General features: G+C 39.9%; 1 protein-coding gene across 9 annotated transcripts in view; it reads left to right on the top strand.

Annotated features, from left to right (window-relative positions):
* Positions 1 to 18606, top strand: part of SLC12A2 (solute carrier family 12 member 2) — a 94741-nt gene that overhangs the window by 51777 nt on the left and 24358 nt on the right. For all 9 annotated transcript variants that reach the window (XR_004967800.1, XR_004967801.1, XM_036310934.1 and 6 more), the window contains exons 11-17: positions 7258 to 7365; positions 8696 to 8819; positions 9720 to 9821; positions 11014 to 11169; positions 12459 to 12558; positions 14163 to 14274; positions 16090 to 16230. Coding sequence is in view for 7 of the 9 variants with exons in the window: in XM_036310934.1 (XP_036166827.1) it covers positions 7258 to 7365; positions 8696 to 8819; positions 9720 to 9821; positions 11014 to 11169; positions 12459 to 12558; positions 14163 to 14274; positions 16090 to 16230 (843 nt within the window). In the remaining 2 variants the exon portion in view is untranslated. The remainder of the gene's footprint in view (positions 1 to 7257; positions 7366 to 8695; positions 8820 to 9719; positions 9822 to 11013; positions 11170 to 12458; positions 12559 to 14162; positions 14275 to 16089; positions 16231 to 18606) is intronic.

Here is an 18606-nt window from a genome sequence, read left to right on the forward strand (position 1 = left end):
TTTTTCAAAATTGTTTTAGCTATTTTAGTTCCTTTGCTTTTCCATGTAAATTTTAGAATAATCTTATGTTTTTATTCTATCTGCAAAAAACTTGTATATCAATTTGGGGAGCATTGACATATTTACTATGTTGAGTGTTCCAATCCATGAACACAGTATGCTTTTCCATTTACTTCAAACTTCTTTGATTTCTTTCATTAGCATTGTGTAGTTTTCAGAATACAAGTCTTAAACATATTTTGTTAAATATACACCTAAGTATTTCATTTTTATTTTGAGCAGTTTAAATCCAAACTAACCGAAATGAGTTTAGTTTTCTAATTAAAGTATCTCAATTACTTTAAATATAAATACTCCTTTAAAAGTACTGGTTTTATATATATATAAGCCTAAGTGACCCTTATGACCGAATGACCGGAACGGCCGGTCAACCAGTCGCTATGACATGCACTGACCACCAGGGGCAGGCGCTCAACGCAGGAGCTGCCCCCTGCTGGTTAATGTGCTCCCAGAGCCAACCACCCGCGGTCCCTCCCCCCGGCCGGCCGGCCCCCTGGTGCTAAATCATTCATAGATGACCAGCTTCTGGGTCAGAGTTTCATACAGAGCAGAGCAGTCCCCTTGCTGCGATCTATTGAAAATCAGCCCTCAACACAGGGGTTTGTCTTGCTCCTGTCCTCTCCCTTCCCAGGGGGCCACCCACCTGCCACGGTGGTAGCACGGCGGCAAGGGAATGGGGGCGGGGGGGGGGGGAAGGGAACTGGGAACCACTGGGCGCCGATGGCAGTGTCCTTTCCTTCTGTGCCCAGCAACCATCTCCCAACACCGCCAGGACCTCTGGGGCCTGGGCTGGGACAAGGAACCAGGGGTGGGTGGCAGCAGATGCGGCCTCTTTCCCAAGGGGGCCAGCGGCCAACCTCCCACAGTCCCTCCCCCCACCGGCCCCAATTAGCCCTGATAGCCAGCTAGGCCTAGAGACACCGCCCATGCATGAATTTGTGCACCAGGCCACTAGTTTTTTTAATAAAAGTTATAGGTTTTAGAAACTGAGAGTCAATATATATAAAGAGCCAGGGACTGTAATATCCAAAATGACTTAAGACTTGACCAAACACTGGAAGTCAGTCCTGCAGTCAGTGCTGGGTTGCCATGGTGACCCAGCACTGACTGCTGAGGGGGTTGCAGATCAGGCCCAGAGAGAGGCATGGAGAGAGAAGCAGGGTCTGATCTACAGCCTCAGTGGCAGCTGTTGATCAGCCCTTGTCCCTCTTTCTCTCCAGGCCTTGCCAGCAGCCGCGGGGGCTGCTGATCAGCCCCACACTCTGATTAGGCCCGGAGATAGGCCTGGAGACACTGAGTGGCATAGAAACCAACCAGAATCAAATCTGGGTGAACTGCGAGGAGCCAATGGCTGCCTAGGAGGTGGAGCATCTGACGCTGACTTGCATAAAAACCGACCAATCAGAACCTAATCTGGGTGAACTGCGAAGGCAGAATCTAAGATGGGGGCTGAGGAGGGGTTTTAAGGGCAACAGCTGTTTGGTGTAAGGTGTAAGAAAGGGGTTTCATTTTTTTTTCATGATCAGTTTGGCAGTATAGTGCATATAGCTGGCTATCAGTCCAGATATAGGGATTATGTGTTTTTGTTTGCCAAGAGCATCTCCTCCTCCTGAAAAAGGCTCCCCCCACCCATTTAAGCAATCCTATCCTATATAATCTATCTATACTAATAATCTATACTAATAAAAGGGTAATATGCTAATTATATAGGATCAAATGGCCATCTTCAGGACATCTGACTTCCTTCTGGACAAAGCCATTATGATGGGGGCCAAGGCAGAGGCAGTTAGGGGCAATCAGGCCAGCAGGGGAGGGCAGTTGGGGGCGAGATCAGGCCAGCAGGGGAGGGCAGTTGGGGGCGAGAAAAGGCCAGCAGTGGAGGGCAGTTGGGGGCGAGATAAGGCCGGCAGTGGAGGGCAGTTAGGGGTAATCAGGCAGGCAGAGGCCGGTGAGCGGTTAGAAGCCAGTGGTCCCAGATTGCGAGAGAGATGTCCAACTGCTGGTTTAGGACATCCCCCAAAGGGTCCCGGAATGGAGAGGGTGCAGGCTGGGCTGAGGGAAACCCCCCTCCCCCATGCATGAATTTTGTGCAGTGGGCCACTAGTAGGTTATATAAAGGGAGAAGGAGCCCTAACCAGTTTGCCTTAGTGGATAGAGCACTGGCCTGCAGACCGAAAGGTCCTGAGTTCAGTTCTGTCTAGGGCAGCCGTGGGCAAACTACGGCCTGCAGGCTGGATCCGGCCCGTTTGAAATGAATAAAACTAAAAAAAAAAAAGACTGTACCCTTTTATGTAATGATGTTTACTTTGAATTTATATTAGTTCATACAAACACTCCATCCATGCTTTTGTTCCGGCCCTCCGGTCCAGTTTAAGAACCCATTGTGGCCCTCGAGTCTAAAAGTTTGCCCACCCCTGGTCTAGGGCATGTACCTTGGTTGCAGGCTCCTCCCCACCTGGGCTGCATGCAGGAGGCAACCAATTGATGTGTTTTTCTCACCTCAGTATTTCTCTCTGTCTTTCCCTCTCTCTAAAAATCAATGGAATAATATTCTCGGGTGAGAATTAAAATAATAAAAAACAAAAAAAAATAAAGGGAGAAGGAATTACTAAGATAATTTTGAGAGCTGCTTGTTAAGTCATAGAATGCTAGAAGGAAAATAACACAAAAGATGTAATAGATTCAGGAGACTAAAACATCTATTTTTATAATAGATATAAATTTTTATAACAGATGGTTCTACTAATTCAAAGTAAAAAATTTGCTTCCTAATGTTTTCCCAGTATTATGTAAACACATCAAGCAGAATAGTCGAGGATTTAATATATTTCAGAAAATTATAAATTTTATGTAGAATATATAAATTTTATATAAAAAATCTGGGACTTAAATTTTTAATGGCATTATTTTTATTTTCTATTGTATCATTTCAAGCAACTGACTACACTTTCTGTGGTTCTAAATATTGAACTCAATTATGTAACAAAAGTTTGTTTTTGCTAGTCACAAGACTAGGCAAAATCATAGGAATGAAAGAAAGTATTCATGTCCAACTAATGATTCAGGCCAATTCTGACATTGATATTGTGTATGAAAGGCACAAATGTTGGTCTCTGCCCAGTGACTGAAATGCCAATCAGATTTCTGCGTTGCTGCCTTAAAATAGAAAAGTACGTTGTCTTTATCAAGTTTAGTACGGACTCATTCAAATAAAGAGGAGTTTTGTATACATAAATCTGATTTTCTAAGTAATCGAAATGAAAGAGAGAGAGATTGCCTCCAACTATGTGCCCCTACTGGGACTGAACCTGCATCCTAAGTATGTGCCCTCACACTGGGAATCAAACCTGAGATGACACTCTAACCAATTCAGCCACACCTGCCAGGGCTCAATTTGGTATTTTGACAAATTTCAAAAATGCAGAAAGAACAGTGCAATGAATATCTGTGTACCTACCCTTCACTTATATTTACTAGTTGTTTATATTTTGCCTCATTCCTTTCTATGTATGTCTATTCTTTCTCCTCTCAAACATATAAGAATAAATTGTAGACATTGCAACATGACAGTCACTTTGAAGTATTTAAAACATTCTGTACAAGCACAGTACAATTATCCCATTCAGGCAGTTTAATGTTGATGAAATACTTCTATCTAAATATACCATATTCATATTTCCCTGCTTGTCCCACAAATGTCGCTTATAGCTATTTTTCCCACATTTAGGATCCAAACTGGGATCATGAATGGCAGTTAGTTACCATGTTATTTTAAAATCCTTTAACCTAGAGGAGTCCCCAATTTGCCTATTTTAATCTTTCAGTATGCTGACACTTTGAAGAGTTAGGTCAGGTGTTCTGCATTGTACCCCTCAGTTTGGATTTATCTGATTGTCTTATGATCTAAATGATCTATCCATTTTTTAAAAAAATACTTCATTATTGGGAAATGTTTGAACATGTACAAAGATAGGGAAAGCAAAACAAACACTCAAAAAACGTAATACCAATTTTATTATCTTAACATCCAAAAAATAACCGTCCTGATGGAAGTATATCACATCACCTTGAAATAATCTTGCTAGAAAATTTATACTTCAGTCTGATTAACTCCATATCTACTGAGCAGTTGGCTAAAATTCAGAGGTGAGAAGAAACAGGTTAAACAACAAAGTGGAAATGCAGTCAGCAAAATCCAGAGTGGGGGCGGGAGGTTTATAGGAGAAACGACATAAAAATAATAAAATGTAAAGGAAAAGATGAACCTGCAGATTTAAAGAGACTTTTAAGAGACACATTAAATGTAAAGTATAATCTTTATGCCAATCCTGATTTGCATAAACCAGTTTGAAAAGCAAGAAATGAGGGACAATTTGGGAAATTTGAATGCTGTGTGGCTATTTAGTGCTGTAAAGAAATTAATTTAGTTTTTAAGCAGTGACAGGGCTTTGCAGTTACAGGTTTTAAAAGTTCTTACCTATCTATATATATAAAAGCCTAAGCGACTGTCCAGCCGTTCTACTGGAAGCTGTGATGCGCACTGACCACCAGGGGCAGATGCTCAACACACAGGCATGGAAACATGAAACAGACTGATGAATCTCAGTGGGAAGGGGAGAGGGGGAAAGCCGGGAAGAGATTAACCAAAGATCTTATATGCATATTAGAGGCCTGGTGCACGGATTCATGCACTGGTGGGGTCCCTTGGCCTGGCCTGCGGGGATCAGGTCAAAACTGGCTTTCTGATATCCCCTGAGGGGTCCCGGACTTCGAGAGGGCGGTTCTTGGGTGATGCACCCTGGAATCGGGCTCCGTCTGCTCTTCTCCCAATATTGTGTCACTTTCTCTCTGTATCTGTCTCGCTCCTTTCATCTCACTTCACCCTAAGTTTGGCAGTAACTGATGACTTGTGGTCATTTAACTGCAAAATGTAATTATTTAGCAAACAGGATTTACTTAGCCTGGAATATAGTTGGCCTAGGGCAGGATCCTGCTCAATGTCAGGCTCCCATGCAGGCCCTTCCGCCCAGGTGGAGTCCTGTGGCGGCAGGAACCTCCTCCTTCCCACCTGAGCTGCTCTTTCGCCTCCTTCCCTTCCCAGAGGTTGCCCACTGGTGCTATTGTCCACCCAGAAGGAGGGAAGCCACAGCCAGTTTCCCAACTGAGACTGGTAGCAGGAAAATATGCTGTCTCCACTGGAAATTGATATTAAGTGGATGGGCCAGCATGGGTGCCAGATGTCGGGGCCATAGCCAGTAGGTCCTGCATTTCTCATCATTTAACTAATTGAATCTGAAAGTATCTGTAAGGCCCAGACCCACGACCTCTGCAATGGGCAGAGGACTCATGCACCTGTGGGGTCCCTTGGCCTGGCCTGCGGGGATTGGGCCAAAACCAGCTCTCCGACATCCCCTGAGGGGTTCCAGATTGTGAGAGGGTGGTTTCTTGGGTGGTGCACCCCGGAATCGGGCTCCTTCCTCTGGCTCCAGGTGCATCACCCGGGAACCGCAGCTGCCAAGTCACCCCAGCTCGGCAGCTCCTATGTTGAGTGTCTGCCCCGATGGTCGGTGCACATCGTAGCTACTGGTCAGCCGGTCTAATGGTCGTCCAGTTGCTTAGGCATTTATATATATAGATGATATTTGTAGTTTGATTCACCATAATGTGCAGATTGGCTCTGAGTAGGTCATTGTTGAAACTAGGTGATGGATCCTTGGTGGTTCAATATGCTCTTCTGTCATTGTGTGTCATCCTATCTAATAAAAGAGAAACACGGTAATTGGCGTACGACTGCTACCCTTCCCATTGGCTAATCAGCGAGATATGCAAATTAACTGCCAGCCAAGATGGCAGCCGGCAGCCAGGCAGCTTGAAACTAACATGAGGCTTCCTTGCTTCAGTGACGGAGGAAACCAACGCTCCCCACCTGCTTTGCCGGCCTCTGAGCCTGCAGTTTGAAACACTGTAACAAATATAGAAGCTAAACAAAACCCCAAAAACCTGCTTTCAGTGAGCCAGGATCTCAGACTGGAGTTGATACAGAGTTTTGATTATAGAACAGAAACAAACCAGATAACTGCTTTAAGCAGCAGAAGCCTCAGAGCTGGAGCCAGAGCTAAAGCTGGCTCAGAATAAAAAAAAAGAAAAAAAGGAGCAGTTGGGAGCTTCAGTCAGCCTGAAAACAGCCCTCAGCCCCTCACCCAGACTGGCCAGGCACCCCAGTGGGGACCCCCACCCTGAAGGGTGTGTGACCAGCTGCAAGCAACCATCATCCCCTCATTCAGGCTGGCCAGGCACCCCAGTGGGGACCCCCACCCTGAAGGGTGTGTGACCAGCTGCAAACAGCCATCATCCCCTCACCCAGGCTGGCCAGGCACCCCAGTGGGGAACCCCACCCTGAAGGGTGTGTGACCAACTGCAAAAAGCCATCATCTCCTCACCCAGGCTGGCCAGGCACCCCAGTGGGGACCCCCACCCTGATCCAGGACACCCTTTAGGGCAAACCAGCCAGCCCCACCTATGCACCAGGCCTCTATCCTATATAATAAAAGGGTAATATGTCTCCCAGCACCGGGATCAGTGGAGCCGAGAGGCCTCCTGGCACCGGGATCAGCGTGACAGGGGGCAGCGCCCAAACCCCCGATCGCCCTGCAGCTGTGTGTGTGACAGGGGGTGGGGCCACAACCTCCCTATCCACCCTGCTCTGTTCATGACAGGGGAAGGCGCCCCAACCCCCTGATCAGCCCTGCTCTGTGCCTGATAGGGGGGGAGCTCCCAAACCCCCTGATCGCCCTGCGGCTCTGTGTGTGACAGGGTGCGGCGCCTCAACCCCCTGTTGCACCTAGGGATTAGGCCTGCCCTCTGCCACCCGGGAACAGGCCTAAGCCAGCAGGTCGTTATCTCCCGAGGGGTCCCAGACTGCGAGAGGGCACAGGCTGGGCTGAGGGACCCCCCCCCCCCCCCCGAGTGCACAAATTTTTGTGCACCGGGCCTCTAGTTTATTTTATAAAATAAAAAGTTTTCTAAGGTAAGTGCTAGTGGTCGATCTATTTTTGAATTTGTAATGCCCATAACAGTTTATTACTGTTTACTATTATCAAATTTTTCCCAATATTAGTCTCCTTCATTAGAATAATGATGTATAGTATTATGTTCTTGTTTTTAAGACATTTTTCTATTTTATCACTTTTTTTTAAGGTAATGAGCATGGTGTCAGGATTTGCTCCATTGATTTCTGCAGGTATCTTTTCAGCCACTCTTTCATCTGCATTAGCATCCCTTGTGAGTGCTCCCAAAATATTTCAGGTAAGTACTTTCATATTACAATCTTTATTAAAGGAGAGTTTAGGCAATATTGTCTGAGATTGTTAATATTTTTAAATTAATTGCTTCTGTCAATCTCAGATGTATATTATTATAACACACATACACATACACGACTGGTATATTTAATTTTATGCATATGAATGTGAATATATATATATATATATATATTTGAATATATATATTTATATAACATTTGTGCATTTACATACTGTTTGAGTGTAGTCTTTGAATTGTGTTTCTGGAAGTAGTAATAAATTTTTGCTTTTTTGGATATTCTCTGTTAGCATAAATTTTCATAATGTTGTACCAAAGATAAGGAGTGCGGTCCAAGACCATAAATCAGAATTAAGGTATCTTGTTTCCAATAGCATGACGCCAACCTAAACGTTTTATTTTACAGATGTCTGAATGCCTAATATGTGCTACACATTGAGTATAATGATGAATGAGATAGATATGATCTCCTTTTAATGAGCATTAAATGAATAGCTGATACTGAATAGGAAGTATTTTTTATTACTAAATCAAATCAACAAAACGTTGATTCTGCAGCTTTGTTTTTAATGTTGTAGTTGTAGCCAGTTAGTACAGTGAAGATTTAGGATATCTTTCTTTAAACAGTTTTCAGGCCCTGGCCAGTTTGGGTCAGTGGTTAGAGTATTGACCCAAAGACTGAGGGGTTGGAGGTTCGATGCTGGTCAAGGGCATGTCTCAGTTGCAGGCTGAGTCCCCGGCTCCAGTTGGAGTGCATGTGGGAGGCAACCAATCAGTGTGTCTCTCTCACATAGATGTTGTTCTCTCTTTGTCTCTCTCCCTCTCTCCCACTCTCTCTAAAAATCAATGGAGAAAATATCCTTGGGTGAGGATTAACCACACACACACACACACACACTCTCAACCAGTTTCTAGTATTGTTTTAAGAAAAATAATTAAGTTCTGTAATTAGGATTCTTATCTGCTTTAAGTCTAGTATTTGGACTTGTTGTAAAGCAGTTCCCATCTCTGTCATACTTCTCAAGCTTCTAAATTTCTTTTATTTGTATGCCTTCTTTCCTGGTTCCTTCTTCATAAAGAATTTCAGCATGGGGAGGGAGTAAGGTGGATAAAAACTTTTGGTATTCTATACTCTTTCTGACTCTTAAAATGTTAGACTCTCCTGTACAGTATGTAGGTGAAGCAGTATGAGATAGGGGAAATTAAGAGGACAAAGAATTAGAAACATGGACTCCATTCCTGACTAACCAGTTGTCACTATAAGCAAATCTGTATGTCAAAATGTTTCATTTTATTGTTTACATTTTTTCATTAGGCTCTATGTAAGGACAACATCTACCCAGCTTTCCAGATGTTTGCTAAAGGTTATGGGAAAAATAACGAACCTCTTCGTGGTTACATCTTAACATTCTTAATTGCACTTGGATTCATCTTAATTGGTTAGTCAAATAAATGGTGTGCTAATGTAGGTTTTGGTGCATTTATAATGTTAGCGCTAAACATTGAATTATTAAATAATAAATAATGCTACTTTGCCTAGTTTACTAAATTAGTTTCTGATCAAATGAAAGAGTGTTTAAAAAATACTGCAAATAATAGCACTCAATACATATTTTCTTAAATTTTTACTATCACTAAGTCCCCATTAGGGGGAGAAAGAACTCTTAGGTTGTTGTCCCTAAAAAAATTCAATATTTACCACCAGGTGTGGAAACTAACTCTCATGTACTGCTAGGTATGTATTTGGTATAGCTGCTTTTTGAGAACAAGTTGGCAACATTTAGTCAAGTTTTCCGAAATTCAGCAATTCTCTCTAGGGGAATGTACCCTATAGAAACTTGCATTTGTGCCCATATACAAGAATGTTTTAGTGTTAATTATAATAGAAAAAAATGGAAGCAACCTGAATATCTATCAGTGGAAGAATGAAACTGCAAAATAATATTTAGCAGTAAAAAAGAATGAACTTGGTTTTTACATATCAATATGGATAAACTTCAAATATAGAAAGTGTAAAGTCGAATTTCATGTAACTTTTAAAATACCCCAAACATTACTACATAATACTGATTGACTATGTATGTAGTAAAACTATATAGCATTGGAAAAAGAATATACCAGTTTTGGAAGAGTGATGTATACAGGGGGTTTCAACTGTACGTTTCAGATTTGATTTCTTAAAAGTACATGAAGTGTACATGGCAAAATGTAGTTATTAAATCTGGATGGCCAATATAGGAGTAGCTTTATGCCATTATCTAAAGTTTTGAAATAATTCATAATTTTGAAAAGTTAAAAATGTCTAATATGTCAATAAATATGCCTTGTTTCTTTTGCAGCTGAACTGAATGTTATTGCTCCGATTATCTCTAACTTCTTCCTTGCATCCTATGCTCTGATCAATTTTTCAGTATTCCATGCGTCACTTGCAAAATCTCCAGGTGATTTTACACTTTTAAAAAGTTTTTTAAATGTAATGTCTTTGATTCTAGAGGAAATAAAACACATTTTAAAAAATAGTATGTGTGGGATTAGCTCATTAATGCTCAGTCTGCCTTTATAATTGAGTCAAATTGAGTCTTCAAAGATCTCTTTATTGTGAACTTTACTGATAATATTCTGTATTTTGTTTTAAAAATCTGAGCAGCATTGTGAAAGACTTACTTTGCTTTTTTGTTTTATTTTTGTTTATCTGCTTTCTCTTTCAGTTCTAAGAATACTATGATACTGGGGGTCCAGTGCATAAATTTGTGCACCTTGAAAGGAACTGTTGGCCGCAAGGCTGTGGTTGGCACAGGGGCGGGTCTCGGCCAGCCCCTTCCGCCGTGGCCCCTGGTCCCCTGTCTGCCAGCAGCCCTGCTCCCACCACCACCACTCCCATGCGCTGACGGCGCCCGTCTTGTTTGCACCTGCTGAAGGCGCAGAGCAATTAGGGCCGGCGCCAGTAGCAGGTACAAGCAGGATTGGTGCCATCAGTGGGTGCGAATGGCGGCTGCTGCCCCCGATCACCCCTCAGGAGCTGGGAGAGGTGGAGAAGCCCTCAGGGGCAGTCAGGGCCAGCAGCTGCTGCTTGCACACGCTGATGGCACCGAGCGATTGGGACTGGTACCAGGGGCTGGCAGTGGGTACGAGCAGGGCTGGCACCAGCAGTGGGTGCAAGCGGGGCTGTTGCTGGCAGTGGGTGTGAGAGGTGGCTGCTGGCCCCGATTGCCCCTCAGGATCAGGGGGAGGTGGAGAAGCCCTAAAAATCAAGAAAGAAAACCACCACACTATTTAAGACTCAATTTAAACTTCTTTTTAAAAAACCATCTTTAGTTTTAAGTGTTCACTATGGTAGGTTGATTTACACTTTTTTTGGTAAAGAGTTTATTGGATACAGAACTAGTAAGATAAAATAATGTGGAAGTAAATAGGTGTGCCCTTTTCATGGCTGTCAAGAATTGTGAAATTAAATCATGATCTATGATCTATGACTTTACTGTTATGTATTAGCTTTATACTTACTGTTTAAAGCCCTCTCTTGGAGCAGCCATAAAGAAAGTTATTTTTTGCATACATATGAACTATTGTCTAAAGCAGATAGATGATGTATGTGAGTGACTTGTATTAATCTATTTTATTTGTTATTGATAGGATGGCGTCCTGCATTCAAATACTACAATATGTGGATATCACTTATTGGAGCAATTCTTTGTTGCATAGTAATGTTTGTCATTAATTGGTGGGCTGCATTGCTGACATATGTGATAGTCCTTGGGCTATATATTTATGTTACCTATAAAAAGCCAGGTCAGTAACCTTTTCTATTTAGTATTTCAAGCTACAAACATCTAAAAGTTCTTTGTTATTTTTCATATCTAAGCATCATCTGATATATAATTAAATGGTACTTTGTATAGCCAAATTGGCCAGGGCTGTATAAAACTTCAAATATTTTATTTCCAAATACATGTAGTTTTAATGAAAGAATTGTGACATTTTATTCTATGGAATTCCATTCTTTTCCATAAATTAAATTTAATTTTATTTGTAGAAAAATAACAAATTCATATATTTAACATTCTGTTGCACTCAACAAATTTTAAAATTATTATTTGAAAGGCTTTGATTTGCAGTATTATAGAAGCTTGATAGCTTAATAAGCATGTGTATGTATGATCGATCTACCTACTGTACCTACTGTAATACCATGGAATTCACAAAATACCGGAAGACCTATTATCTTCCCACTAGTTTACATGTGGTGGGGAAAATTGGACAAACATGTTTTAACTGGAAAATGGTCACAGATTACCTTGAATGTGTTTTATTAATAACTGTTGGTATATCTTCACATAACAGGATGCTAAGATATATTAGGATTGGTCCACTATTCACTATGGTGACCTGTAACACAGAAGAAAGATCCAGTGATATAGGTTTAAAAGGTTTTGGCTTAACAGAATAGATTAGGAAGAGATTACAAGAGTAGTTGCAGTGTAGTTGTGAGGAAACATTTCGTAATTATACTACTACAGGATGAGGTTTTGGATTACAGTGGTGGCTTTAGAAATGAAATGGACAAAGGATACTATTTTAACCACCTTAGAAGCAATAATTTCTCTAATATGCCTATTAGGTCTCTAGAGTAACAAATGCCTAAAATCACTTGTGTTTAGGCTGTTTATCAATAAGAAAAAAATTTGCCTATTAAAATAACTTAAAATTGTTAAGTACTATAAGTAACATTTGGAGAGCTGCCTCTTTTCCTTTTAACCTTTGGCAATATAAACAATAATTTTAAAATGTTTCCTTTATTTATAAAAGACTCTTGAATTGCACCCATAGCATGTCTGCAGCCCTGTCATCTCTGTCTTTTCTAAATTGTACTTTCTCTTTAAATGCAATTATAGTTCACGTTAGCATTTTCTTAATGTCATGCTGTGAACTTGAATTATTAAAAGTTTCAACTATAATAGTTTATTTTAGCAACTGACTTTTTAAATGGGAAAGCATTGTTTACTTCTCTGTGTGTCTCATTGGTTACTGATTGGCTGTTAATATTGATGTTCTGCTGCATGAACACTATCTTCCCACAGATGTGAACTGGGGATCCTCCACACAAGCCCTGACTTACCTGAGTGCACTGCAGCATTCCATTCGACTTTCTGGAGTGGAAGACCATGTGAAAAACTTTAGGTAAGTGATAAGGTAATACAGAAACATTTGTCTTAGGTGGCAATCAGTTACTCACTTATTGTTCAGTAACATTTTTATATACTGATACTTCATGAGAAGTTCTCAAAAAGTATACATAGAATATTTGTTGTTGTTGGACTTGGGCAGTTAATTCAAGAACAAGGTTGAGGTTCTTAGTTATCAAATTTTACAAAGAGGTAAATTATCTACAAAATATCATCTGAAAACTTCTATTTTTATATTTTTCCATTGATTTTTAAATTTTATTTTCAAGAGAGAGTGGGAGAGAGGGAGGAAGGAGAGATATCACTGTGAAAGAGATACATTGATTGGTTGCCTCCCACACATGCCCCAACCAGAGCCAGAGATTGAACCTGAAACCCAGGTATGTGCGCTTGAGCAGAAATCATATCTGTGATCCTGTGGTGCTTGGGCCAACACTCTAACCACCGAGGAGCAACAGTGGTCAGCTTCCTTATTAAAGGACACATCCTGGAAACAGGAATATCATGTGGGCTGTAAATCAGTCATGAGGCTAGTTTTAGCTGCTAGGAAGGCCAAGAAGTATAATCTGTACCTGGGAGCCCACCTAACCTGCTAAAGCTCAGATGGGGACAGTGGACTCTGTTAGCAGGCTGGGCCATAGAGGATGATTTCACGTTTGATTGCTCCAAAGCAGTTCGGGAGACAGAATTGGTTTTTTAGATAACTTGCTAAAATTATGAATGTTAGTATATTTTCCATTTTTATTCAGGCTTTATGCTTATGAGTACAGTCAGTAACTACCCTAATAATTAGTGATTAAAGCAGAACTTTTAGTCTATTTGCTTTTTGTTATTTTGTTTTAATTGTACAAATTCTTGTTTTAAAGAATTTTTGCTTATCTGTTTGAACTTATAAAAAGGATACCTAAATATTTTTTCATCAAAAAACTGATTTCTATTTGTAGTCAGGGAAAATAAATATGAAAGTCATGCCACTGTCATTTTAATTGAATTTTGGCTCTCACCATAATTAATTAGATTCAAAATGTTTAGTCCAAATAGAAGCCATAGAAGCCTTTTTTTCACCATAGGTGCATTTACTTATATGGCAGCAGCCATAAAAATTAAGCTAGAATAGAGAGGGCTAATATTACAAAGCCGAAGTAATTATCATGTCATCAAGCTAAGAAGGGCAGTGACCTGTTTTTTTGTACATGAAGGCAAGGCCATGCTCTGAAGAAGTTCTGTGAATTCCATGAAAGAACTGGGATATTTATTACCTTTACAAGATGCAAAGTTGTTACATAATTTTTAATCAGTATGGTCATTTCCTTCTGTAATACCTACCAGAATCTTGATGTATCATATTACCTATTACTTTCGAAGAACATTTGGCATGATGTTTGTTCTAAGAAGGTTCTGTTTCTGCATTTCTCATATATCAAGAAACCCTGACTAAAAGTCATCTTTTATGAGAATCCTGTGGCATGTGTCTTAAAGACACCTACATGAATGAGATTCTAGTGTAATAATATATTCTTAGAGAAACAACTTAAAGTCATGTCTATGTTACCAAAAACCTAAACTCTAATTTTGTTTTTATTTTCAATCGTAAATTAGGCCACAGTGTCTTGTTATGACAGGTGCTCCAAACTCACGCCCAGCTCTACTTCATCTTGTCCATGATTTCACAAAAAATGTTGGTTTGATGATCTGTGGTCATGTACATATGGTAAGTGTTTGTTTTGTTTTCTATATTAAAACATTTTTTACTCTGTATGTAATTTGTGGGGCTTTCTAGACCTGAAATAATTTGGTAAGATAAACAAATCTGTTGCATGTATTTTTTAAAAAGGCAGTTATTTTTGTCAAAATATTTTTGCTGCTAAACTGTCTTAAATCTTATTTCTAACACGATATTAGAATTTGAAATCTTAATTGTTTTTCTTATTTATTTTGGGTAGATTTTAGCAACCTATATTGCCCTTATGGAATGGTTTGGTTAAGCAAAGTAGCTTCTTGATAACTAAGTAAGGGAGCTAAATGAAAGGTAGTATGTATTTTTTCTTACTGATATTTCTCATAAAGTCCTGAGAACATTGGGAATATTTACTTACCAGAAAAAAAAGTTGGAGGAGGTAGACAAATCACCATGAATATCTCTAGTATCTAGTATATAAGAAGAATAGAGCGAATGCTGAATTTCTAAGTTCAAACACTTTTAATTACTCATTAATTTTTGTTTTAACCATGAGTAAAACAATATTAAAAAGTGGTAAACGTTTGTCTAAAAGTAGTTTTCTGTTTTTTGGCCTCTTGGCTATTGAAAATAGTCACTAGAAGATGGATCACCTGTTCTGCATAAGTATTGGAGTATTTATCAGGTTAGCTTTTCTCCCAAGCTCTATTGTTTGGTGCTAGAAATGTGTGTTGTATGCCCATGTCCAAGCCCCTGCTAGAGTTGCTCTTCTACTTAAATAGTAGCAAAGTCAAAGCTGTGTTGTGTGTGTAGGGTGGTGGAAGAAGACATTTAGACACTGATCCCACTTGGGACCTGAGGAGTTTCCTAGTTTGTCTCCAAGTTCATCAATTCAAGTTGGGATCTTGAACACAAGAAATTAGATATGGGGCAATTTTTCTATGAGGAAAGATAAGCTGTATTTTTCTTTTGCGTATTCATGTGTAATTAGGGAATGCTCTTAAACTTATTTTTAGATTTTTGCTTTATACATTTGTATGTAACATATTTATGTGTTGCTTGCAAGGATCAAATTGAATTGCAAGTTTAAAAAGCTCATTTCCTGCCCTGGCCAGTGTGGGTCAGTGGCTAGAGTGTCAGCTTGAGCACTGAAGGGTCTTGGGTTTCATTTCTGGTGAAGGGCACACTCCTGGGTTGTGGGTTGGGTATCTGTCCTCTGTCAGGCCCGTGCGAGAGGCAACCAGTGGATGTCTCTCTCTCACCCCCTTCTTCCTTCTCTTCCACTCTCTAAAAAGTAATGGAAAAAAATATCCTCAGCTGAGGATTAACAATAAGAAAGAAAGATGTCCTTTATTATTTCATTGTTTAACAGAAGTATGAAGAAAAAATGCATTTATATTGTATAGCTGACTTTGATTTTCAATGATATTTCTAGGTTACTGAAAATTAATAACAGACATTTGGGACAAACAGAGAACAAGCTGGGAAACTTTCTGTGGAACAACAGAAAGCTCTTTTTTTCTGCATAATATTTTCTCCAGATTCGATAACTTCTACTTGCATTTACTTAATACAAAAAACTTCTTGTTTTTCAGTCTGTGTTTCTTTCTCTTCTATTCTCTCTTCTACAGGCACTCCCTGTGTGCCTTTACTATTTCATCAACTCCATCTTTTTATAATCAAGTATTGTAAAGAATTCACTTACATGAAAATGAAATGCCGTTATTATACCTTTCTCCCCAACCCCCAATGTTTAGGCACCTTGTTTAAGCCAATATAATAGATTTTTATAAATGTGGAATAGATCATCTTTCAATTAAAGGTATTATTAATATTTTTACCTTACAGGGGCCACGAAGACAAGCCATGAAAGAGATGTCCATTGATCAAGCTAAGTATCAGCGATGGCTTATTAAAAACAAAATGAAAGCCTTTTATGCTCCAGTACATGCAGATGACTTGAGAGAAGGAGCACAGTATTTGATGCAGGTAAATTTCTTATGTCTTTCAAATGACATTTTAGTTTATTGTAAGCTTTTAAAAACTCTTATGCTAGGTTTCATTCTTCATATTGATATAGATGGTAAACCTTTTAAAATATCTTTATTAAAGTAAACTAAGATTTGTATAATTTGAGAGTTAAAGGGACTATAAAAACAATGTGCTTTTGGCTTATTGAAGAACCTATTATCTTAGCCTATTTCTCTAACCTTATTGGGTTTGTTTTTGTTTTTTGTAGGAGTATGATGTAGTGGAAGCCCTAATTTATTTTTTTTTAAAAAAATTCTAGTTCTTTATTGTATTTCTCAATATTTACTAGTACTAAACTTAGACTTCTTTTTCAGTTTTGTATATAGCATAGTAGCCCGATTGTGGGATTTAGAGTCAGCTGTAGGGTTAAAGGCTAGCACTGCCACTTCCTTATTATGGATTTGGGACTGAGCAAGTTAACAAAATACTCTGAAACTCAGTTTCCTCTCCTCTGAAACTCTAAAGGTTGTGGGAAGAAAAAAAATGGGTTGATACAGTGTTTGCCAACAAATTTTTATAGGAATCCCTTTCTTCAAAAAAAGCTTTCTCATTGTGTTAATTGTGGAGCTATTTTGCTAAATAGAAGTTGGAGGCTCAGTACTGTCATCTAAGCCCTTTCTGTTTTGTGTTTCTTAAAACTTGACAAACATAGGATTAACAATAGGTTAGGCCAGTGGTCGGCAAACTGCGGCTTGGCAAACTGCGACTCACGAGCCACATGCGGCTCTTTGGCCCCTTGAGTGTGGCTCTTCCACACAATACCGATTTCTGCGCATGGGCCATGAAGTTTCAATCGCACTGTACATGCACGCCTGCACGTGGTATTTTGTGGAAAAGCCACACACAAGGGGCCAAAGAGCAGCATGTGGCTCGCGAGCCGCAGTTTGCTGACCATGGGGCTAGGCAATCCTCAGGATTCATAAGAGGTGAGAGTGGGGTTGCTTTGGCAGATATCATGAGACTATAGTAATTAAGACACTGTGGTGTTGAAGTAGCAAGGACAGAAAACAGAAGAAATAGAGCCACCCATTTAGGAAATTTAATATTTGACCGAGGTGGCATTGAAAGGATCAGCTGGGACAATTGATTATCCATGGATTAAAGACCTGTATGAAAGGCAATTTTTAAAAACTTTTAAAAGAAAATATAGGGAAGACTTTTTAAAAAATGAGACAATGCTTTCCTGCTTATAATGAAAACGAAAAAAAGGAAGCCACACACCAGAGATAGATCAGAATATACAGGGTGGGTTTACAGTTACAAGTACTTGTATTATTATTTGCTAACTATCATATTATATTTTCCAAACGAACAACTGTAAACCTACTTTTGTCCACCATGTATAAAGCAATACTATCTACATATATAAAATCCCAGTATGCTAAGTGTCCGACCGTCTGACTGGTTGCTATGATGCGCACTGACCACCACAGGGCAGATGCTCAATGCAGGGGCTGCCGTGATGTGCACTGGCCATTTACAGAGAACAGCACCGCAGACCTGGCTCCCACAAAGCAATACTCAGCTTCCCCCAAGTGAGACACAGGCCCTGCCATCACCCCGGAGCAACACCAAATCTCAGCCCACACTGCCGAGACCCCATGGCACAAAATGTGGCCCACAGCCCAGCCCAGCCCAGAAATGGTGGCTGTGGGCACCAGGTAATGACATCACGTAGCAACGCCCGGCTTCCTTTCTCTATCGACTAGCCTCCTTGGAGTTTGTTCAGCCCAGGAACACGACTGGCTTTATAGCCAGGCGGAAACATTTTACACTTTAACCAAATGTCTGTGAAGTGTTTTCCTACGTCTCATCTCATTTGATCCTCACAGAAGTCCTGGAGTAGGAAACTCAGTCGAATCCTATTTTCTTTTCATTAGCTGGAAAATGGAGATTTAGAAAGCTTAGAAACTTGACCCGACTGAAAAGAAGAAATGGTGAACCTTGAAAATGACTTCAGGTTTTCTCACTGTGCAGAATATAGTCAAATACTGCTGGAGTTAAATATTTTACCTTTTGTATCTGCATCTATAATAATAATCTGCATCTATAATAATAATCTGCTTCATGTTGATGTTTACTGCTGTGTTGCTGACAATTACCTGAAAGAGAAGTTGGGGTGCTTCATTCGGCTGGAAAAAGTTTAGCTAAATCAGAAAGCAGTTCTAATTAAGCAAATTTATCTTTATATATATATAAAGCTCTCCCTGGTGCCAACTGCATGCATGTGTTTCAGTCTGTCATTGTTGATCGTGAATTTGGTTGACACTTCTATTATAGAGAAAGGGCGAATAGCGATATTAAAATATTTCTTCTAATTAATTTCCTTTCAAT

The sequence above is a fragment of the Myotis myotis genome, unplaced genomic scaffold (genome assembly GCF_014108235.1).
Source record: "Myotis myotis isolate mMyoMyo1 unplaced genomic scaffold, mMyoMyo1.p scaffold_m19_p_5, whole genome shotgun sequence".
NCBI lineage: Eukaryota > Metazoa > Chordata > Mammalia > Chiroptera > Vespertilionidae > Myotis > Myotis myotis.